Raw genomic sequence first — 24,831 nt, 5'->3', positions numbered from 1 at the left:
CCAGTGCCCGACTGCTCACCTCAGCCCCCCAGTTCCCATTACTACTGGGGACGAGACACTGGGTTAGATAGGCCACCTCTTTAATCAGGAACAGTAGTGAGTTCTTATAAAAATGGAGCAACACCAGGGAACTGACCTACGCTGCAACATCCCTGCTCGTGAGGACATTTGCTCTTGGACCGTGACACGAACTGACAGTTTCACGGTTGGTTTTGTTTTCACCGTGCAGAAGCAGCATTAAGGACTCCCATTTCCATCTTTGACGGCTCAGTAGGACATGCCTCTTCTTATATGGAGAGACACAGCTATCACAGCGCTGACAATTTCTGACCTTTGTCCTTAATAAATGGAAGGCAACATATCTAAGAATGAAGTCACACACCCGATGAAACTATCAGCTGACATAAAAATATGGTAACTTGTCTGCTTAGCAACACAAGCTGCCACCAACATCACTTCCTTCTTAAATACAAAGTTCAGTTCACGGGCTCCACCCTGACTCAGAGCCGCCTGTAAAATTGGATCTGACTCGCCGAGAGGTCACGTCTCCTCGCCGTGAGCAGGACTTTCCACAGCGGCTATATTTCACTGGAACTTCCCAACGCGCAGCCCGGGGGAGGCAGGGAGGGAGGGAAACGCCGCTGCAGCCACAGAGTTCACCTGCCGAGGAAGCGAGGCTCTGACTTTTCACATTTCCATTCAGGTTTCCTTCAAGACAGATTTTTCAGAGCAGGTACTGAATAACTTGTTCCTTCTGTGGACTGGGGAGTGAGAGTGATCCGTCATGATTACTTCCTGGGTTGGCACATGCAAGGAGCACCCAGGTGTGACATTCTCAGATACAGTCAGAAATACCTATGTGTGTTGTCTTACTTGTTTCAAAATGGGAGGCAATTTAAAACCCACAGCCCCAAACACACATTTATAATACCCCTGAAAAATAGTTATAAACTTGTTATTTTTGCTACTCAACATTCATCGAGAAAAAGATGCATTTAAAATTGTTTCTTTAAACTGTTACACTACAAATGCAGTAAGGAACACCTTAAATGTGTTAAGTTTTATGACTTTTTCATGTATTTTTTGGTAAATCTTCATAAAATTGCAAGTCAACAATAGTTTAAAAACCCCACATTTACTGATACGGTTAGGTTAGGTGTGGTTTCTCTCCGATTTTTTTTCTATTCTGAAAGAGGATCAACTAATAGGATGATACCGTTTTCTCATTACCCTCAGGTCCACTCCCCTCCCTGCTTGGTAAACTTCTAGGAAGAGGACTGAGAGGGATCTGAAAAGACCATCTGGTCCCCACCCCAGCCGCACAAAGACAGGATAAAGTAGCCCCAGACAATCCTCAACAGCTGTTTGTCTAACCTGTGCTTAGAGACCGTCCATGAAGCAGATACCCGAACTTCCTAGCTTGTTCTGGTATTTCACTACAACAGTTCAAAAGCTGTTGTTGTATCTCCCCCCATTCTCCTAATGTCCAATCTGTATCATCCTCCCACCCTCCTAATATCCAATCTGAGTCATTTTCCCTCTGTACGGATCCGATGTATCTCATCTTCCCCCCAGCATTCAAAAACGGTTGATCAAACCTCTTCTAACCTTTTACACATTGGCAAATGTATCCAATTCCCTCTAAAAATTATTTTTCGGGCTCAGCATCCTCCCTTCCTTCACCATGTCCTTTGATATTCTACATTGCTTATTTTCTTCTTGCCCTGTCCTGTACTTTATTGTTCAGCACAGAACATGAAACCGAAGGCAATAGTGCAGTGGAGGCCTTACTGGCACTTAGTGGAGTCATCTTTACATCTTTCTCTATGACTTACATATGCCACCTATTGATAAATCCTAAGAGAGCATTGCATTTTGCAAAAGCATTGCATTGTCCATTGCTGTTTTTTTACTGATTGTCTACAAACTCCCTTTAACCATTCACCTTGATTTCTCCAAGACACTGACAACCGTTTTCACTTTTGCATTTATTTAAGTTCATTTTGATTTCTGAACTGATCATCCGTAGCGGTCACCATCCTCCCAGCTCAGTGTAATTGAGACGTTTCATAAACGTGCTCTGCATTACATCAATCCATATTATTCTTTGTGTTTTCTTACACCAAATTTATCACAGTAGTATCTTGGTGCCTTACAGCAGAGTGACTGGCAACATCTCTTCCGCCTCTCTCCTTCTCTGTCTCGTCCTTTCTCTCTCCAGAAGGGCGTGCATGGAAAATTTGGTTTCAGAAGGATATAGGGACATACATAAAATCACAGTACACTTAGAGAGAGAAAAAGTAAAATAAATTCTTCCTTCCACTATTTCAGACCCATCCCTGAGAACAAGGTCTCATACATAATTAAGTTTAAAGCTTATGGAAGAGTTCTGCTGTGACAGAGTAGCCAAGTTGTCAGCTGTGGTCTTCATTTCACTGGCACAGAACACTTCAAGGGCCAAAACTCTGAATATGAATCAATACTCTATAGAAACAGCATAATATGGAGGAAAAGGAAAACGCAGTCACACTGTAGCCTGCCTTAATTACTGTGGGTACTGGAACATTCAAATAGTGTCAGAGACATTCGGCAAACGTGTTAAGGACTTCAACTTCCTTGTATGATCTTCACAGTTTCTCACAATCCGGCCAAATGTGTATCCCTTGTGCAGCATTTCACTGCAAGAAAAGAAACAACTGCCTGGCTAAGTAGAGCTTGCTCATCGAAGTATTTAAAAAAAATGCACCATTAATTGAACCTTACAAATATTAAATTTAAAACTGAGTTTAACAAAATGTACTCTCATAATCCCAACTCCCAAATAAAGGAACACCTCACTTTATGCATACGTTTCACAGGAGACACATTAAATCTGATTCCACGAGATGCTGCGTACTTGTCATTCATGCCGACATGATTTGAAAGTAGAGGTGTTCAATACCACCCAGTGCTAACCGTGAAGAAATAAATCTAGAGCCACAGATTAGCGTTAAAAGCACCACCTCCACCAGCATATACGTAATTTTCTATCCCTCCATTCTGCAGCTTTTCTGTCTCTCTTGCGTAAATATCTAAAATTTGTCTTATTCTTAAAGAGGAATGCCTCAGCTCTGCAGCGCTGAGGGAACTCCCCTGGAAACCTGCCAGAAACTCACCTTCCCTATGCACAAGTGTGTTTATGCTTTGGGTATTACAAGCAACTTACACAATCATTATATTTACTTGCACATTCTTAGCAGATGAACAGAACTTGCTTATTTCAGTGAAGGCAGAAAGACCTCGTGTTTTCATCCTGTGGTTGCAGAGGAGGGAGGGGATGTGTGCTGCATCCGTAATGCCACAGGTCACACTTCGTAGGCTGCACACTTCGGTAGCGCTGCACCGAATGGCACAACTTTTATGCAACAGACCAATTGTTTTCTCTCTTAAAAAATGCAAGCCAGAACACGCCGTGTTTTTCACACTGAGAGCACAGATTGTATCACGGCTTCTAAGGCAAGAGGGTTTTACCTGAAGCTTGTCTACAACTTAACAGAAAAGTTGTAAAATGGTTGCTAGAAGATAAAGACAACAGATGCAGCGTTAGCACTAATATTCAGTGCTTAATCTTTGGTGTAGCTGGTTACCAACATGACTTTTGAGTCAGAACAGTGCATATACTGTCAGTTTTTTTATTTAATAAATAATATATCGCACACCGTGTCCACTTTGCATTCTGTAGGGAAATAAGAATCGTTGCTAATGTTTGAGCTAAAAAGCCCAAACATGATGGCAGCCAATTTGATACCAACTTCTTAGAAACCAAGTTTAATGATGCAGAAAAGCTGCTCATTTTCTTTAGAGGTAGGCTTCATTTTTTAAGTCACATTTCCTGTTGTATGACCACCGTAAGTTGATGTGCTACACTATATACACGGAAACTCCCCAGAACATCAATGAATTAACATAAGTAAATGCAGATATTCTAATATCTTGGTCAAGTGACCACAACTGTCTTACATTTGTAGCTTAGTCTGAGCAGGCAGTTCTCACGGCCTGGATGAAAGGGAATTGCAGCAGGACGGAGGGAGGAGCAGGAAAAGACTCACTTCCACCTGGAGCTGCTTTTTATAAGCCTCCTTGCTACCAAACAGGCAATCCCAGTACTTACAAGGGAGCCTGGCTGACAAAGGCACAAATACATAGTTTATTCTTGATCCTGAAAAAAACCAAAAGGACAGCCTTCAGAGAAATAAAGAGAGGGATCATCTGTTCAGTTCAACATGCTGGAAACAACTGTCACAACTCTTCACAGAGATTAAGGCTAGCAAGCTGAAGATTCTCAAACAGAAGGAGCAGCAGCAGTTATTGCAATAAAAGGATCAGTGTACCTGGGCCTTCGATTTTTGTCAAGCAGAAAATATAATTACACTCAGAAGTTCTCCAGTGCCAAAGACAGCAGCACATCTAACACTTTATGCTGTCCTAGGTCTTTTTTACATGCTTATACAAAGGCACAATGATATCGTAAGGGTTATCATCAAAGCCAGTAAGTCCTTAAACTTTCCTACCGATCCCTAGAACAGTCTTCTGAAAAACAAAGATACCACTAGACACACAGACAAAAGTACTGAAAAAAATTACAGGCGATACATATTTTTAAACCCTCACTGTTCTTCCCCCTAGTCTAGTTGCCATAAAATCCCAGTAGCTTAAACTGCTGTGAGAATTTAAAACCTATCATTCGCCTCAAATTGTAAGTTTTACTACACATTTTTCACCTCCTTTAAAAACAAAAACCCAGATTCAGTTTTTAGCAGAAGTGAGACTATTGCTTCACCATGATTAGATATAAGCAAAGGAAAACAAAGAAACGAACTTGGGGCCCAATGTTGTCGACATTTGTTCCATACACAGTGCATTACTCAGTACTTCTCAGCGCTAGCACACATGGTAGTTTTTGCAAGATCATGGCCTTGTTTTAGTATAACACAATCAAGATAATTTTTACAAGGTCAGAAAGTTGGAATAAGAGGAAACAAAATCCAGGCCAGTTGTGTCTGGAATCAATTAGGCTTATGTGCTTTTCAGATGCTGCTTGTCTTTCTATCAAATAGTATTTCAATGTATATATACTATTAGTGTGTACCTGAAAGGATGCATTGCATACGTTTCTCCACTTATTTAAACCCACCTAAACTGGGGATGTCAGGAGGTCAAAAAAGGAGAAGAGGTCTTCATCTGCGAGCACTGAAATGGTTTCGCTTTGAGTTTGCAGTTATCTGCCTCCTCAGTGACAAACTGCTCAGAAGGGCCAAATGTCCAGGCATGCCTGTGGTGTACTCTACCTGTCCAAAAAGCAAATTAAAACTGAAGGAGTTGTCCAGGCAAATACCGACTATGCCCACTGTCAACTTTTACGCACTTCATCGAGTTTTAAGATTTAGAGCAAAAAGAAAATGTTCTTTTACCTTCGTAACATGAAACTTGTCTAAGCATCACATTTAATACTGAATCATCCACAGAAGACTTTAATTAATGAAAAGTTGACGTTATGGGGAATTTCCATTTCCTCTATCTTGTTTTTTCCCTAGATGAGGCCAGTCTAGTTTACACTAAAATTAAAGCCAGTATCAGTACAGAAGGCATGTGCAGGCGTCTACAACCCAGATTCTTGCTTCATTCACAAGTAAAACAGGTGACAGTAAAAATGTTTGCTTGTTGCTAATGTCGTGAAAAAATTTACAGACATGAAAGTTCAATTGTCCAGCCACTTAAAGATCAAAATATTTACCTTCACTGCTTGTTTTCTCACCTTCATTTCGCCAACTACAAAACTAAAGTGAAAGTGTTCTTCCTCCACTGCAGTAACTTTTTAACGCAAGAAGTTGAAATTATTTCGGAGATAGCGTCATAAATAATAAAACGCAGTGAAAGAAGTTAAAAACCTCGAATTTTCTATTATTTTTCTAAGCAGAATAGCTATATTGTGCCTTTTCTGTAAATGGCCTGGCCGGTCACAGAGCTGGCAAGGTACCCCCACAGGTAGGTCAGCGAAGCTTCGGTGGGAGCTGGGTCAGAGGAGGGACTCTGGGATGGGCTCCAGGAGGATTCCGCGGGGCCGGCAGGGTGGGCAGCCCTCGCAGTGACCACAAGAAACGCAGCCCCAGGGAACGATTTTACTGCTGAAGTCACCCCTCACACGGCTCTCCCGCGTCTCCTTCCCCTCCCACAGCGGGGCCGTGTAGCAGGGGGAGAAGGGAGGAAGGCTCACCGCCAGCGAGGCTGCGTGCAAAAAAAAAAGCCCGTGTTGAACGGACAAACACAACACCGACGAAAGTCCCCCGGGGGTCTGACGCAGCGGCCTGGCTTAGGCACGCCGACAGCTGCCACGGCTGCGGTCAGGCCAAGGAGTCGGACCCCACGCCTGCACAAAGTGCCGACCTGACTTCGCGCCCCTTCCCCTCGGTGTGGGGAGGGCTCCTCGCGCTCGCCGGCGCTCTTGCTCCAGGAGGAAACCTCCCCTGTGCAGGCTCACCCTCCTCGGCCGGACCGGGCTCCGGGCTCCGGGCACGCTCCCCCGCCGCCCCAACGGCCGGCGCCGTCCCCTCAGGCTGCCGCCGCGCCGCCCCTCAGCAGCTCCCCCGGCCGCCCCGGCCAGGTTCGCGAGCGGAGCAGCTGCCGAGGGAGCAGCTCCCGGGGGCTGTGGCCGAGACGGGGGAAGCGACCCGAAGGGACTCGGCCGCCCTCCCGCCGCCTCAGCTCGGAGCGGCCCCTCGGGGCTGCGGCCCCGGGGCGGACGGGCCGCGGGGAAGAGCGCGCAGCCGGCGGCGGCCCCGGGGTTGCCGTGGCGACGGCCGCGGTCTAGGCGGCGGGACGGGGCCCCCGCCGCCCCCAGCGGGGCTGCGAGGAGCCACCGGCCCGGTCCCACCGAGCGCCCCCTCCCCCCCCCCCCCCGGGGGAACCCCCGCCCCGCCCCCTCCCGCGGCGACAGGCGCGAGCGCGGCCGCCCCTCCCCCCGCCCCGCGTGACGTCACCCCGCCCGGGCTTTCCTTCCCCTGACGGCGACTGCCCGGCCGCGCTGATTGGCTGCGGCCGCCGGCCAATGGGGAGCACCACCCCCTCGCTCCCGCCCCGCCCCCCCCCCCCCAGCCCCCGGTGCCGTCGCGGAGCGGGGTCGCCCCGTCCCGTCCCGTCCGGTCCCGCCCAGTCCGTGCGGGCAGAGCGGCCCATCCCGGCTGCCGGCCGGCGGGAGCGGCCCCGGGGCGCCATGAGTCGCGGCGGCGGGGCCTGCCGCCGCCTCCGGCTCCCCCGCACTGGCAAAGCTGCACCCGTTTAACTTGAGCCCCCTGTAGACGTATTTATTTCGGTTTAATAGGTGTTTATGGTATGTTAGTCCGGACCTGTTCCTAATCAGTCCAAGCCAAATCAAAATAACGCAGATTTAGATCAGCCCCAGAGTGGCCGCGGAGGCCTCGGTGCCAACCGAGCAGGTTTTCCCCTCACACCTGTGGATGAAGCGGCGGTGGCCTGGGAGCCGGCGCGCCCCAGCAGGGTGGCTGCTCAGGCCCCGTCGCTGGCGGGAGGTCGGTGGCTGGGCTCGGGCTGTGGTGTTTCACCCTCCCTGCCCGACTCACTGCTGCTGTCGCGATGGCGAGAGCAAAAGTGTGAAGCGCAATAGCCTTTCCCGCCAGGATGGAGAAAAAGTTATGGCCCGTGGATGGGGAGGGTAGGCTTGCTTCACTTTCTGTCCTGGTTTATGGTAGGAGCACTTGGTCGTCGTAACAAGCCACAGTGCTGGGAGGAAGAATTACCTCATGGAATGGCAAGCACTTTCCAAGCAAAGGTGGAGTCTGGAGCAAACAGCAGATCTAGCTGATAGTGGTTGATAAGCCTGGGGAGTATCGCGTTACTGCTCTGCGTACGGCAAAGAGACGCCTCGGTCCTCGTGGAGCAGGAAGAGACGGCTCTAACAGACTGGCGGCTCCCAGCACCCAGATAATGAGACGTCTGCTCCTTCCTGCAGCAAGCAAGCTTACTCCTTGGCTCATGAAGCAATAGTTTCAGTAGCTGCTTCTCCTCTGCTGCAACCCTGAACGGATCCTCTTTACATTTGGTGAGTAACAATAACAACTTCAGAACTTCAGAGTTCATCTGACGTTGAAGGAAAACTGCTTTTTGCCTTGCACAGCAATTGGAATTAAACTGGAAAGCCAGTAGGATGGAATAAAGTTACATACACCATCAAAATAAAGCCCAAAACAAACAACAGAACACCACTCAGATGGTGCTTGGCCAAAGAAATTGCTAATAGGCAACTGCATTTTTCTTCCGTGATGGTACTGAAGCCTTCTGCTGCTCGTGCAGGACCTAGGAGAGGGGATTTAGCAGCCTCCACGCAGGCTGATGAGTAAGGCAAACCTTCAACCTTACAAACCACTTTGTGCTCTGTGCTCGGTGTTCATGCTGCCAGATCCGGTTATCCAGCCTTTTGCTGTGTGGCTGCGTTAGGCACAGCTCAGCAAGCTTCCTCACGTGCCCTGTACTTCTCCCGGGTCCTCAACAGAGTTAAGTAGACGGGTCTATGACCAACTATGTTTGCTAAGTTTATACAGCGGCATTGTTATAAGCAAATGTCACTTCATCCAAAGTGGACAAACTAGTTACTTTTTTAACAAGTGATAGTTAATAAAGGTCTTCCAGAAGAACAGGGAACTGTAAGTGTGCTGCTCCTTTTCTTGAATCATTCCCCCTAAACAGACACTCAGCCCCAAACTCCAAGTAGGAAAGGAAAAGGTGGGAGAAGTAACAAAAAGGAAGAGAAGTGAGGTACAGATGTGGAGAAACGCACAACAGACAAGACATGGAACTCTGAAAACTGGAAAGAAAACAGAATCAGACTTGGATAGGAATCCAGAGAAAATGGCAAAGTAGTAATTTATGATGCACAGTGGTCAGTCCTGCAGGCCGGTGCTGTGACATAACACGCATTAGACTTTCTTCAGCAGTAAGGATGCCCTTTTCTCTGAAGTTACATGGCTTTATAGAAAAACATCCCAGACAGGATTACAATATTGCACATACTTCATACAAACTTCATTTCTGCTTCATAGCAATAGCTATGGCAGACACCGCAAACATTTTACTGTCTGTGCAGGAACATTTTACTTGTGAGATGAGAGTTGAACAACGTGAGGCAAGGAGAATCAGCACAGCCCATCTGCTGGGTTTTGGACACCCCTGATGGCTGACAGACCTTCGTCAGTGACCAGTTGGTTTAGGTCAGTCAGTCACGTTTTGCTTAGAAGTGGATGGATTGACTCTCAAGGACACCAGAAACATAAATTCATGTCTTGTTCTGGTATTGTCCATTTTAAGTACTCTTGACATGAACCTAACCAGCAACCTATAAATAAGGTCCAGCCATCCTCACAAATTAAACGTGATAGAAAAAAATGGAAGAATCTGCTTCCAACTACATTCAAGACACAGCTTTGCTGTATTTGTATACAACAATCCCAGACAGGTGTTGTGTGTGGATTTGGGTATTTTTTGAGCCAGCACTTGGCAAGTTAATTTGCCCCATGCCCTCTGCTACTGCTTCTGTTCCCATCTCTCCTCCTGAAAACCACATGTACGTGTCCTCAAATTCTGGACACTGCCTCAGCTCCGGTCTTAGCAGTACCAAGGTGCACCTGGCAATAGGGTGTCCAAATTTAAAAGTCCCCCATGACAGTCGGCCCAGCACTTATGCTTCTGGAGCAGCAACACCCTCCCAGGCATAGGTGGCAGCGTTCAGCTGCTGGGTTACGCTTGTTAAACCCACAGCCTCTCCCCGCATCGTCTCCATGGGAGACCGCAGGCAACCCCATGGGTTTTTATCTTTCTGAGTACCCTTGTTATTTAACTGTCTTATAAGTCACATTATTTCAGACGTTTCCTGTGTCTGAAAATGTTTTCCCAAGCCCTAATTGGAAAACGTACTGTCCAAGTTAAAGTAGTCAAGTAAACAATGTTAAATTGACAGTTGTTACAACTGTACCTTGGTCTCTTTCGAGCTGTCCTCTCACTTAAGGATTTTCCTGCCTCCTAGTATTTTATGTCTAAGTCTAAGAAAAGTAAACAATCAGTTTCCAGTTAGTCTGATATGTGGTGCTGGGCTTCGCTTAAGTAAGAAAGGCTAATTGGATCCTGCTATAATTTTACACCAAATGTACCCTAGTCCCAACCATCAACATGATTCTGCCCAATACAAACATTTGTATCTCTGACTCTTTAAAGAAAAAATGTTAAAAATCAAAACTATGCTGTAGGGGGAAAAGAAACCCAAAACATACCGATGCGTTGATTCATCTACATACATGCTGCCATGGACAATTTTACAAGAACTGTAATTGGGGATAGGAATTCAAATTGATGTACAGTGTAGTAGACTCGATTCTAAACAGAGTAGACTTTCCCCGCACCTTATTTCACCTCTGTGTCACACAGAGCCATGGGATATAGCTCTTAAATCCTGTGCCGGAGTATCAGATGCACATTCCAGTTTATTTGTCAAAACAAGTTTTTGGAAATACTCATCATCACAACAGGGAGACGTGGCAGTATTGAAGGTTGCAACCAAACACAATTTTTTAAAATTTATTTTTAAGGGAACAGTATACCTGATAGTATAGTGATTTCTTTAATCAATGATCCTGTGACAACATCGTACTGTTTTAGACTGGAGTAAAACTGACTGTGGAGCACGCTGGTTTTGCCTTCTCCAGCTTGGATTGCCTGTGGTAAGATTGCTACAGCAAAAATCTCTTCCTTCAAGTCAATCCTAAAGCAGGAACACTTTCCCCCCCCTCCTCCTCCTCCAGCTGCTAGGCAAAGAATAAACTTTTAGCTTCGCCCCTCCTTTATTGGAAGGGGAATAGGGTAATATGCTGTAATTGGTTTTCCATGTTTGCCAAGAGTCTGTTTCCTCTTATCATCCACAATATTTAACATAAGTCTTGTAATAGTTCCAAAAATAATAAAATCTGTCCCAAGAATAAAAATGATAGATCCACAACATGCTGCTTTTTTGTCATGGTCTTGGTTTCATAACATTCTGTTAGTAGTTTTTATTGCCTAATGTTGTGGTTTCTTTCATACGCAGCAGACCCAGTAAAGACATTTCATCAGCTACTTACACAGCAGCAGCCTGGATTATTTACAAATGGAGATTTCAGTACCATATTAAAATAAATCACCACTGCATACTGTTAAAGTTACACTGCAGTAACATGGCAGAAGAAAAGCCAGATATGCTAGGGGGAGGAACGTTAAGTATATACAAATCAGAAGTATGATATCAGCAAACACATTTATTAAGATATCCAAATAAAACCTGTTAGTCTTCCTCCTTCTCCCCTATCTCCTCCCATGCAATAGTGGAAGAGGAAAAGGCAAACCGTATCCCCCCGCACACGCAAAACAGTACAGGGGTATGTGTAATAAGTAACAGAACCCATGCAATACTTCCCTCATGGTTTTATATCATGCAGCAAGATAGTACATCCTTCTCCCCCTCTATCCCACCCTTCCGTCCCAAAGCAAATGCCCCACACTGGGCAAATTCCCTTAAGTGCAGGTGTAACAGATGTGGAGCAGTGAAGATGGAAAGTGGCACTTTGCTCACTGGATTGTTTGAATGAAAAAATACCAGAACAGACAAGACAAAAAGGAGATAATACACAAGAGAAACTTGATTTAGGAGGGAAAAACAAACAAACAAACGAATCAACCCCAAGAAGAATGCTGTAGGACAATCAGTAGTGTCAAAAGAATAGTCCATGGAGAGGAATCATTATCTGAGGCATCAGCATTTACAAAAGCAATACCCTACTGGTAACAACTTCAGGAAAAATGCAGGCACATTGGGGTGCCCTCATGTAGAATGATTACTTAAAAAAAAAAAAATCCTTTAATGCCCAAAATTGTCTTCTAGTATTTCTAAGTTGCTTTGTTTTAATACACATTTTTTCACTCAGATTCAGTTTAACTAACTTAAAACCTGATAAGAGGTTCTCCTTTCTTCCCAAGAACAGATTTAGTGCTTTAACAGTCACTACGTAAACTCTCAAGGCAGAAACAACTTCCCCAACTTAAATGTATGCCATGTAGCCTAAAACTAATCTCTGCCCTTCTAACCCCACCAATATATAAATATTGTGGTTGAAGGCTCTTCAACTAGTCAACAACACAAGAACTAAGCATCACAAAAAGCGTAACACAGCAGAAAGGAGACCTCTCTGGAGCACGAGATGGAGCATTCGCTGCCTGCTAGGGGCTTCAGACAGTCTCTCATTATTTTAGCTTATCAGTAAGTGTTTTGGCAGTCATTTACCTTAAGTCATTGCCGAGTCTGATCTTGCACAGGAATAAATCAGAATGATTGAAGTCAACAGAAACACACAGGTATAAGATTGAGGGGGAGTGTTAATCTTTAAATGACTGCCAAAATTCCCAGAGCTTCTCGTTTTAAGCAGAAATAAGAGAGAAGTCTTAAGTCACGCTTAGAGGATTTGTCACTCCAAATTTACTCTTTTGTAAGTTATCTATGGTTTATACCACGTGCTAAACTGGGAGTACAGGGAAACTGCACCTTGGTACGATTTTTTAGTATTGATAGTTTTACATTACATGTAACAGCTGTACAAGTTGCTGGGGAACAATTGTTTTAATTCTTTGGTTATGACAAGGCAACCAATAAAAGCAACTGGAATTCAGCATGAAACTCGGCAAGTTATCCGTCACTCATGTACAAGTAAAACTGAAACCTGTGAAAGAATAACCTTGTAAAACACACGCTCAGTAAACCCTCCTTGCTAGGTTCTGTGCTATGTAATTTTCAAATTCTAATAGGATAAAACAGCATCAGGGGCTTCTCAAAAAAAGCCACAAAAATGCCAAGATTTCTAACCGGCAACAAAAGGATTATGTATGAACAAAGCTTGTTCCAGAAAGCCAGCCAGAATGAGAGGAAACACTGGTTTTCTTCTAGCTCCTCTTTGAAAGTACCAGATTCTTAACATAATGTACAGTATAAGACTGGCATGTAAACCAGGACCAACCAGCAGGATCAAAAAATCAGTATCACAGCACATTCCCCTTGCCCCCCCCCCCCCCCCCAAAGTAAAAAAACCAGCTAGCGGCTCTTTCCTAAAATATACATCTTCCATGCTTTCAGAAAATGAGTGGCTGTCAGAAGCTGTAGTGTTGTAAATCTTCACCACTTAGAACACCATGCATTTTTGTTCTTCGGACAGGATACAAATTCCCCTCCTCTGCTCCCTTAAGAGGGGCAGCTTTTATGGCTAAGAAATTTACTCCCATTTGTAATGTAGCTGAAGCTGCTATAGAAAAGCATGCTTTTCTCCCATCTCATCTCAAGCAATGTTGGCAGTTGCAAAAAAATCTTCAAGCAGTTAATTCAAGCAAGCACTCTTGTTCCTTCAATTCCTTCTTGCGAGCATCTAGTTACTACAAGCCAGTTTTCCCTCAGCATCAATGCAATTCAGTCCTATGGTGTTACTATCACACAACAGAATTTTCAAGCTTCAACTGAAACTAAGTGTGTTTTATAAGTGCAAACTTCATATAATAAACAGTTAACAGTTGAAAGTATGTAAATGGCATAGCCTCTTAAGAATTTAGTTAAAAACAATTATATTGCATTGCTTATAATGCTCCTAAACGTGTAAAAACAGTTGAAGTCGGCAACTAACATAAATCCTTATCGGTTGTCCCTTCCCCCAGATACAAACAAAAGGTTCCACACATTTTTTAAACTTTATTTAATCTCAGAACCACTGCTATGTTACACCTGTCAGGCTAAAGTTTATTCGCTCTTGATGTTAAAGTTCTGACAATAAGAACGGATGACACGAGGATCCACATCCCCCAGTGCTGCGTTGCAGTCAGTATTGGTCCAGTAAGACAAAAGTTTTGCAGTTATTTCCTGCCCCTCCCTGTTTGTTTGGTGGGTTTTTTTTTTTAAGATACATGAAGCATGGCCTAGCATTAGTGTCACCCTTTTATCTGAAATTTATTTAAATAGGATGAGATGGAAACTCAGGTGTTTCCTCATTTGTAGGAAAAATGTCATGAATATTCTGTATACTTTAACAAAACCACTTAAACACAGGATTTTGGTTTGCACTGTTGCAACCTTTTCATTTGAGGCAAAACATCTCCCCTCCCCCAGCCACCACATAATAAGTACCAAAGCATCTCTAGTTTTGTTTTTCATCAAGATTTCCAAACTGGCAGATTTTATTTTCACACCCTCTTCACAATAGACAAGATGCTTACCATATATTTAGGATTACAAGTTGTCACTAAAAGAAAACTTTACACAACCACTGTACATTTAGGTTGAAAAACTGTCCTTGCATGAAAAATATACCTAGAAATCAAGTGGTAAACAAGAAAAGAACATTAAGAAAAGATTAAAGTTTTTATAATGTGCCATTTTAAATTTATCAACTCCTCCTCTACTTTTCATTCGTACTCTGTTTTTACCTACAGTATTCGTTAAGGCAAACAGCTAATCCATTTCTGAAGAGGTGCTGTGGAAATTGTGGACAGACAGCAAACATTTGGCATTAAAATAGATAGCACGTATGTAGCCTCTAGTAATATACATTAAGCATTTCTCTTGGACTTCAGGATAATGACAGGGGAGGATGAACATGCTAACAATGTCAAAAAGGCTTAAAATTTAGCGTCCAAGCAATTTCTATTAATGCTTCTGTAGTTTTCAAGCTCTAAGTAGTATAGAATTTATGCAAATGCATTAAAGAATTCTAGCTTGGCAAGTACACCCAAGCAGGTTATTAAACTATATATACAGAAAGTGATAAATACAGAATTAAAAGAGTCCTTCTGCTTCTCTTTATAGCCTTGAAAATTGACAAAAAACTTGAGGACAGCTCTACAATATTAAACATTAGGTAACCGCAGGAGCTGGGAAACCTAACTACACAAACTGATTAAAATACTCAGATGACTTTGTAGTGTTTAATACAATTCAGTTCGTAGTCAAGGGCACAAGACAACATTTAACAAAAATAATCACATCAATTGACCTAGAAATCAAACGTAAATAGATATGAATACAATCTCCAAAATCTGTCTTTAAGTGAACATTAACCATTTATTCAAAGTTATACAAGAATTTGAAGGATAAAGTCTTCTGCAACAGGAAACCAACTTACAAGTTTCATGTCTCAGTTGAATTGAAGTGGAGGCGAGCGGGGCAGGGGGGAGGGAGGGAAGGGTGAACAAACAAGTTAGTAGGCCCCATCCAGGCAGCTAGAAAGTAAAAACAGGCTCAACAGCAGCCTCCTCCAGCTTGTTGTCCTCCCTGATTGCCTGCAAGTGTTGCATTAGTAGCAGCATGTTGAGGGCCAATTTTTATGCCATTTGCCTGAAATGAAGTTTAATACACAGTGTAATTATTTTAGAACACTAATATAATTGAAAAGCTTTTTTTTTTAGAAGATCACATAGCATGTTCTGCTAATGTATGCAATAAATATAGCAAAATTGATACTTTTTTTAGCAATATGTCCTTGGTGATTAAATATAAAGGAAGAAGCTTTCCTTCTCATTTAAATTTTATCTCTCTGTTGAACTTTGTACATTAAACTCCTAACACAAAACACAGAGCAAGAGTTGTATTTGACTACTACTTAGTACAAGGCTTTAAAAATACATAGCATTTGCTAGGAACATATAACCTCTCCCCTTTCACCAAAATCTCCATTAGTTTAATAGTTTAATATAAAACTTTTCCTCTCTAGACAGCATTTCTTTCTGTGTTGAATCAGCTGTAGAGGCTAAGGGCATACGAGTGTTCTGTGTCATCAATAATTTCTATGATCCCGAAAGACGTGGCTACTTGCCAAGAACCCACACACAGCGTAGCTCTTTCATTCATCAAAATCACACTTATATCTTAACCCTCACTCCCTCAAGTGGATTTTACCTAAAAATACAGCACTTTGAGAAAAGTAATACAGTAGCTTCAGAAATTAAGCTCTTAAGGAAACTTTGCGTCACAGTAAATCTCAGATTTATAGTGCTTGGCAGTTGTTCTGCAACAGTGGTAGCCTTGGGGTTTCTGGCACTAGCTCAGTATTGACAGCAGCTGATGTGGTTTCTTTTCGCTCTTTGACTCCTCTTTAATAAAAAGCATGCCCTATGGCTCATTGGTTTTGCCCCCTCTGGGCTGATAGCAACTTCTTGAGGAATCAAGGAGCCAGACTTGGCATAAAGCCAAATAAATAGCACGGACTGTTGGCTCTTGACAGCATATTGCAATCAAAGCTCCATAAGGCACAGTAAAGCAGTCAGCTACTATATGAAACTCGACAGATACAACGAGCATGCTTTTTCAGACACTCTGATTACCGTCCAATTTATATTGCGCTACCGAGTGCATTTTCTTTAGGAAATATCTTAAAGAAAATTTTAAATTTTCCATCACTAAACTGAATTTAAAGAGTGTTTCACCAAAACGCCATATACACACAAACCTTCCAGACAGAATTAGTGTCTTGGAAGGATTACTATTCAAGTCTTATTTAGCTACAAGTTTCCTAATGCAAATACTTTGCATACTACTGAAGTTTCTCATTATTTCCTCTCTAAAGTTGTAAGAGCAGTATTTTTAATAGTCTAAATTTTCTCATGTTGAAATATATTAAGTAGAAGGAGGTGAAGCTACTTAAAACTGAGTCCTGCCAATTCCCTGGCTACTCTCTGAACAATTCTGCAAGGACTATCATGCTTAAGAGAAGTGTCAGACTGACAGTCCCAGACAGAGAATGCACCTATTCACAGAACAGATACAGAACAGAGTGAGTGGTGGTGCAGATTCTCACATGTGGTTTCACTAAGCACCTCAGCAACATAGGGACATGTAGGATAAAAGAAACTTGGCCATCAGAAAGGACTGACCACATTGTCAAATTTAAAGTTTATGTGGTGTGACTTTTTACGTGAGAATGTTGACAGAGAGCTTACATGATCGTAACATTTCTATATGATCCTAGTATTTCTATTTACTACCACTCAATTTGAATCTGCTTTTTCTACGGCCATGAACCTCTCTGCTCAATATTGTCAACAGCACAACCATTTCAAAATTCAAGAGAGACATTATAGGTCTTTCTGTGCTCTTTCATTACAAAAGTGCTCCCTGCTCCACCTCCCCACCCCCACCCCAAACAAGCAAAGAGACAGGCCCTGATAATCTGTAATTTCAGTAATGTGCATAGGCAAAATGGCTAATCTTTTATTCCCTACAGAATCCAGCCACCTAAACCAGGAACATTTCAAAAGTCTTTTATGTAACTCTCAAAGCAATCCCTCCCCTACACTGGACAGCTCATGGAGTGCATCTGGCATATCAACATGGTCCCCCATTTACATAGTGGAAAATTATCTTTGAAAACAGATGACACCATATGGAGAAGTGGATGAAAGTGGATTTTCTTCTCTTTTGGGGATTTATATTATTTTGTGATGCTTCATGGATGGATAGGGTCACTTATTTTAATCCATTTTTATCACAATGGCAGACAATTCTACATCCAAATGGAACAGACAAATATTTTACTGCCCAGCCTTCTAGGGAAGGAGAATTTTGTACATTTAAAAAACAAACAAGAAGTGTTCAGAGTACTAGAAGTTACCTCGTTATTAATGTCAAAAACTCCTTCCTGGATTTTCTCGTAGATCTCCTTTGCAGTGTTAATAAATGCCTAAAATAGAGGAAAAAACCACAAACATAATGAATGCGATATCCTTTGGTGTAAGATGCACTAATTGGAATCCAATCTCACATGCAGTTGTTTCAGCAAGACTTCTTCCTGACCTCAGCAGGAACAGGTATGACAACAGCATCCTATAACCTACCCTGAAGTAGCAATGGATCACACGCTGTTTACAAAACCAGTGGCGTTTTCATAACATCTGTATTCTACAATCTGTTGTCCAGTAATTACAGGGGAAAAAGTGGTTTTTAAGATATATAAATTACTTTTAAATTATTTATTTCTGACCCTTATGGATAGATTGTGTGGCAGATGGTTTCCCCTACCCTTAATATCTTTGTAATAGGCCACTCTAGATTAGAGTGCTTAGCAACATAAAACCACAGGGTACTTACAATGATGATGTAAGGATGCTGTCTGCTGGATGAAACCTTATGCTATCATTTAATATTCACCTAATTTTAAGAATGTATTCTCTTTAATTAATCTTGCACACGATAGGCAACAGACATCTTAATAGTAGAAAGGAGAGGCCGCAGGTTTTAGAATGATTTCTGAAAATCTATTGTTTGAATTCAGAGAAAAGACTGACATTCAGGTCTGAAAAAGTGAATGATATAAATCTTTTTAGTTAAAGTTTACAATCAATGATTCGATTCTTCGTCTCTCATTTAACTTTATAGGTCAAGTAATGCTTAAAATAATGTATAATTTAAGAGGTGATTAACAGCAGCTAATAATTACAATCAATATCAAACATATAGGGTTTTTTGTGTTAAAATACCAACACCATGCAATCATACAACATATGCTATCTTCTGCACAAGCCTATTACAGCAAATACAGATCTAATTCAAATATAAAAAAGTAAACAGGGTTCATGGAAAGGAACAAATCATACCTTTCCTCATTTCTACACTGGAAGCATTTGACTGCTGAACTTGCCACCAGAGCTTTGTTTCCTAATTAACAGGACTGATATGTTTTCACCTTTAAAGGCCTTACAGCTCCCCAGAGTAATCAATCTACTGCAGCTCAATTACTGCACCAAGCACACACCACAGCCAGTGAAGGAGACTTGAACGACTGCAGCAGGAGCGGAAAGATATGAATATGCATAAACTCTAAGTGGGTGATCGAATCATCACAGAGGGTCACGAGAATTTGCAGCAAAATAATGAGAAGAATTAATCATTGCAGATTCACAAGGCACTTAGGAAGTGAGTTCGTTTTTCAAACACGCGTTAGAGTTGAGGAGAAAAATTGGCTTTTGGCCAACAACAAATTGATTCAAATTCCTCAGAAATTGAAGTTTCTAATGTAAGAAAAAAAAATTTGAACTTATCTTGGTTTCTGATAACACACTAATTATTGTAATGGCCTCATACATGGGCCTACTGAAAGGTATAAGTCAAAAATGACGGAAATTCACACAGCTGGAATCTGTGAGGATACTTGCTTGCTTCTACTTCAGTGGGACATTAAACAGAACTTGAAGTCTTAAAAATGTGTTATGATAACTTCATGTAAACAAGCACTTAACAATTGGCACTTCTAATAATTCTAGAAGATGTTTGCTAAGCACGCCTAGGCTCTTAGAATTAATTTAATGAGAATTACATTAGATCTATAAAAATTACTTTAGACCAACAAAACGAGAATTCTAACAGACTACAAACTTTAACACAACTGAGTATACAGTATCTTCTAGATGCTACACTCAAGAACAGATCACCACAAAAATAGTAAAACGCACTGGAAAACAGTGTGATTTAACCACACTCAATTCCTTCCCACACCCCTAGTTATTACACAGTACTGTACAAAGTGTAAAAAAGCATACCGAGTCCAGAACAGTCTATTTTAATATTAAACACTGCCTAAGAAACTGTTGATCTGAAAAATTCAAATTTTCCATTCATCTCAGTTCTATCATTTCGGCTGTCTTGAAAAGACATCATCTGACTACCACCTTTCCATCAGTGATTCTGGTGCACCTCATATTAGTGTTAAAACAGCACGTACTGTTATTCTACCTGGCGAAATGCCAGACTGCACTGGGTCACGTATAAATAATTCCTATTTGAAAACAATGGTTTGACAAGAATATAGCACATAATAAGTCTACCTCATGTTTTCTTCAGTTGGTATGGGCTCTGAAAAATTACTACTAATCAGCCATGAAGAGAGACTTGCATCCCTTGAGACTTCCATTCGTTTCTTACATCCATGTATTTTAAGTTAGCTTATGCTTCAAAGTGTAAGTGGACTCAAAATAACTGCCTGAGAACTTCACTGAAAACAGCAGTCTACTCTGTTTAAGAATATCATATCAGATTTTGGCACTGCATGCTAGCGCCCCATTTAACAAGGACAAGAAGGTGAACTCAGTATAACTGACGACTTCTAAAAATCTCTTTTAATACTGCATGTTCTAACTCTTATCTGGAACACACAGCGTACTATAAACTCTCAATTATTTATGGGCAGTTTATCCTATTTGCAGATTAACTGAGCCATGGATGCAGAAAGACAGAGCGGTTTCCCCTCAAATCCAGTTTGGGTTTGTTAGACCATATGCAGGCAACTGCAAGAACACAGCTGTAGCCCTTCATACGTCAACTTGGATCCAGGTGCAGTTTAGCCACTTCCACACAACACAAGACCTCGACCAGGAAGCCCACATGGACCTGGCTGGCTGCCTACCAAGCCTACTGCGGTTGCACTGTACATTCCTGTAACACTGCTTTTACTAAAACACTACACAAAGACACTTGAGCACTCCCACCTCAAATCAGCTCTGGTCCAGGTTCATTTTCACCACCCCCAGAGAGGCAGTACCAGATTCAGTCTGGATTCATAATCAGTCACCTGAAAGATGGCAAGGCCCTAGTACACAGTGCCTCCATTACTTGGAAAAGAAAGAGAAACTTTTGCAAAAACAGTATGTTAGACTTCCAAATATAAAAATTCTAGACTACATTTCAGGAAAATGAAAGAAAACAGTATAACTTCAGGAAATTATCTACATTTAATGTTTAACTCTTGGTTTTAATCTTTCTAAATCACAAATTACTGATGCTTTTATGCATGAGACTACTGAATGGATCTGTACCACAGCATCAAAAAAAAAAAAAAAAAGGTTGTATACAAGTTATTCAGTGAGTTGTTTTAATGTAACATGTTTTTCAACTGTGTTCACATCATAACTAGGTTCTCAAATAATAGTAATAGCCTGCCAAGGAAAATTACATTCCTGTACAAGTGGGAAAGTGAGTCCTATAGATGTGATCTGTCTGTTATGTCACACCTGCACCTACTGCAAAGCTAATGAAGGAGGTTTTTGAGTCACAATATGCCAGTATAATATCACTTTAGATGACTTGTATAAGGAGTTTCCTAGATCATACTGCTACATGGGAATCAGTAAGTCAAGTCTCACAGTGCTCACCTCAAAAAACCCCTAAACAACCCAAACCACAAAACCCCAACTACCAAACAATACAGATGCTGCATTTAAGATAAATTAATCCTAAACGCACTGAACGTAGCATTAAATCAACTTCAACATCCATTTTATTATACAAAGTAAACAAGTAACGTAGGTTTACTACCCTTCAGACATAACCAGGAAGAATGAATTCTGTAACTGGTAAAAACAACACAAGAAGGGAGTAAGTTCCTGACACTTCTGTCTTTTGGAAGTTGTATGCAGAATATAATAAGCAGAGTGCGAGTTATAGAACAGCTACGTTTAGTTTTCACTTGGCAGATGTCAATAATGTCACTTCTTTCTCAGAAAGCTAATTCCATGACAAGTATTTGAGGACTTAGCTACAAGCTGAACATAACAGGAAAAACTTGGAAATGAATCAGTGATACTTTTCAAAATTCAGATTTTACAAGTTCATCTTTGCTTAAAATCAGAATAATCAGGTTCTGCACTGCCAGCTCGTGTAACATGCTGCCCTCTGGTGGCAATATAAAAGTTAAATTTAGTGCTCTGAAATACAAATTGGTCAGTCATTATTTCTGGATGCTTTCTTACAATTAACGGTTAAATATCTCAAAAATTCTAAAGCATGACCCTCACCTCTGTGGTCAGCCAACACCTAGCATTTCCTCCTCCTTCCCAATTTCCCATCTTATCTTTTAGCAGTAAAATACAATATAGTTCGATTACTCGAGTATTAAAGAATGAATTTGGAAACAGTAACAACATGGACCACAAATGGATTTACCCCTAGAGCATTCACCATCCCAGTTGTATAAGTGGTGCTGGATGGACACTTAATAGTGTGAGATCCCAAAGCTCTGAGCAGCTGCTTTATGCACAGTAAGACAATACTTTTTACAGGGAAATGATCCTTCAGGAGGAAGGCTAGGCCACTAAAGGGGCTACAGAGGAGTTAATTATCAAGCAGTAGAAAGGTGCTATATAATGAACCTACACCCCAAAAAGCATCCCAACACATCTGTAGCCTTATTTTTGATGTAAAGGTGCACAGGCACAAAAATGGAACTTGACAGCTATTTGTTTATATGTACCCACTGAAGCACAATCTTTCTGACAAACTTAACAGGAAGATGCACAGTACTAGAGCTCAGAGTGTCTCGAAAAGTCCTGCAGTGGCTGCTGAACAGATACGAAGGACAAAGAACTTGAGGAAAAAAGAAGATAAAAACCCCAGAACTAAGAATCCATCTCTCCAGCAGAACCTACAGCTCAGGCAAGTGGCCACATCATATTTTTCATGCTTTGCTATAAAGCCTGAAACCCTCGATTAACTGATACTTTTTATTCTGATTATCCCTTGGGATGCCCAGAAGCCCCAAGAACCATGGCAGAGCCACCATTCCTTACTGCGCAACTGGGGCACAGTCCAAGGGTTTGCCACAAGGAGGTAAAAGCTGTGAATCCTCACCGGAGCCAAGTGTCCTGCCCCTTCTCTCTCCCGGAGCTGAACTGACATGAGCTTCACCTCTCTACTTTCTCATGGGAGAAACCAGCTAAAGCGCCAACTTGACACAGTCGAAAGGCCACAGAACTTTGATTTCAAGGAACTTGAAGGAATACTGGTTTTGATACAAGTTAAGATAAACCTAACTGTTGGGTTGTTTTTTTTTTTTTAAAGACTCTGATGAACTAGAAATCCTGCTCTTTTGAAAGTTCTAGTCAGATTACATCTTGTGTGTCACTTAACCTTACTGTGAAAACTATTAATATCCCACGACTTTCAAGCTTTACTAACTAAATCCCTGTTAACTATATCCCCAGGTCAAACAACTGTTTGTTTACCAGCAATTAGTTGTGTTTAGGGAGGGTGTTGAGGGGATATAAAAAACACTTCTAAAAATCAGTTCAAATTTAGAACCTGCTAAAAATCTCATCCTTCCATGGTATTTTCATTTTTACCCTTCAGAATATTAAAGGCTATCTTCCTTCCCTTATCCATGACCAAGTACTACCACCATTGAAACTACAGGGGTTTTGAATATTCATTATTCATTTAAGAAAAAGTATGAAAGAAGCTGCCTGAAGAGAAAATTAAGTTACAGCTGAAAGAAAACCATTGAATGACCATCCAGCTACATGTAGCAGAAGCACTCCCTTGCTCAGTCAAAACCGCTAGTCTATTCAGATTTAATCCTAAATAATGAATCCATTATCGCATTCTATTTATGTGCGGACAACTTGGAATAACACAGACGATACTCTTAAGATGAAAGCTTGGCATAGGGCTATATAATCCCCTCCATATGGGAAACAACTTAATAAAACCAACTCCCACACCAGGAGTCAATGATACACTAGTACAACTTAAGTGAGATCGGCTTCTGAACAGTGATGGTATCTAGCACTGGTTTGACCAGTATCCAGAAAACTCTTTTGCTTAAGATTGATCACATTAATCATTATTAAAAGTAGCAGTCTGAAGTGCAAGAAGAACGGACAGTTATTCCTGCTTCCCAAATACAGTAGGTATCTTTACTTCTTGAGAATCAGTGCATGTAAATGGATTCAAACAAGTGACATTCCAGGGACACAAAGATAAGCGCTCTGTGTAGCAGGAGGCTGCATGGTCACCTGGGTTCATGCAGGTGATACTGCTGAACAGACTAGTGCAACTGGCCTTCCACTGCAGTCAAATTATAACCCTGTGCTTAACCTCCACCCCAGTAATCCTTCTATCCTCCCAATGATTCAGAAACTCTTCTCACCCAATCCCATTCCATATCAAACACAATGATTTAACTCTGTGGCCACACTGAATTCTCAGAAGCCTCCGCAGAAACTATGAAGGAAGAGCCTACATCTACTTCCCACTCCCAACTACCAACTACCTATTGTGCAAGCAGGGTATAAACATCCCCTAACCACCTTGCACAAGATAAATAGCTAACAGGATATTCCCCACTGCTAAACGCTTCTATCCAAGATGCAGGTTATGAGATGTAATCCTGAAGGACACAGTGAACAAACTGTCGCTGAACAGGTCAATGTAGCTGCTACGGCCCCAGATTGACTAAGGCATTACACAGTGGTGGAAATCAGGTTTAAACAAGGGAAACAGCTTAAATAACATTAACAACAAGAGCCAATTTGTTCATATAAAAAAACCTGCTAAAGACTCCACTATTAGCTTACAAACATCTACAACAGCCATTTATGACGCAAGGCGGATAAAGTTGGGTCAGAAACAATGTCAAACTGATCAAAACAAAGTCTAGAGGCTTGTCACTTGACAGAGATAAACATGTATTTTCAACTAGAGATGAAAAATCCAAGACGCAAAGTCTTCTCTGGCCATTTAAATGTTTCTGGTACAACACAGGAGCGACACACCCATGCGCTGCTGTGTTTCAGTATTACATTTGCATGAAATGCGAGTAGTCTTTATACTGCATAGCTATGACTAGGACCAAAAGACTTCTATGGCTATCTGCTTGTGCTTTACAATGCCGATTTGTCTGTTAACTTACGTAGCACCACCAGTTTGTACTGCCACATTGCCCCTCCTGAATTCCCCAGTGTCAA

At 41.8% G+C, this 24,831-nt stretch overlaps 1 protein-coding gene and 1 long non-coding RNA gene across 4 annotated transcripts in view; both read right to left on the bottom strand.

Annotated features, from left to right (window-relative positions):
- Positions 1-1,084: 1,084 nt before the first annotated feature.
- On the bottom strand, positions 1,085-6,865 carry LOC141948885 (uncharacterized). Of its 3 annotated transcripts, none has more exons than XR_012630580.1 (3): positions 5,174-6,865; positions 3,206-4,198; positions 1,085-2,678 (listed from the first exon to the last, which is right to left on the bottom strand). It is a non-coding gene; the product is annotated as an uncharacterized LOC141948885 (long non-coding RNA). The 3 variants fall into 3 exon arrangements; XR_012630578.1 differs by having other exon boundaries at positions 1,085-3,424; positions 4,000-4,198; XR_012630579.1 differs by having other exon boundaries at positions 1,085-3,292; positions 4,000-4,198.
- Positions 6,866-14,247: 7,382 nt separating this feature from the next.
- The window catches only part of RAB2A (RAB2A, member RAS oncogene family), a 44,698-nt gene continuing 34,114 nt past the window's right edge, over positions 14,248-24,831 (bottom strand). The window contains exons 8-9 of the mRNA XM_074881802.1: positions 17,712-17,780; positions 14,248-15,439 (exon numbers count right to left, since the gene is read on the bottom strand). Of these exons, the coding sequence (XP_074737903.1) occupies positions 15,344-15,439; positions 17,712-17,780 (165 nt within the window). The 3' untranslated portion in view covers positions 14,248-15,343. The remainder of the gene's footprint in view (positions 15,440-17,711; positions 17,781-24,831) is intronic.

The sequence above is a fragment of the Strix uralensis genome, chromosome 1, assembly GCF_047716275.1.
Source record: "Strix uralensis isolate ZFMK-TIS-50842 chromosome 1, bStrUra1, whole genome shotgun sequence".
NCBI classification, from domain to species: Eukaryota; Metazoa; Chordata; class Aves; order Strigiformes; family Strigidae; genus Strix; species Strix uralensis.
Note: the sequence above shows the minus strand (reverse complement) of the source record. Positions and strands in the feature narration are given on the sequence as shown.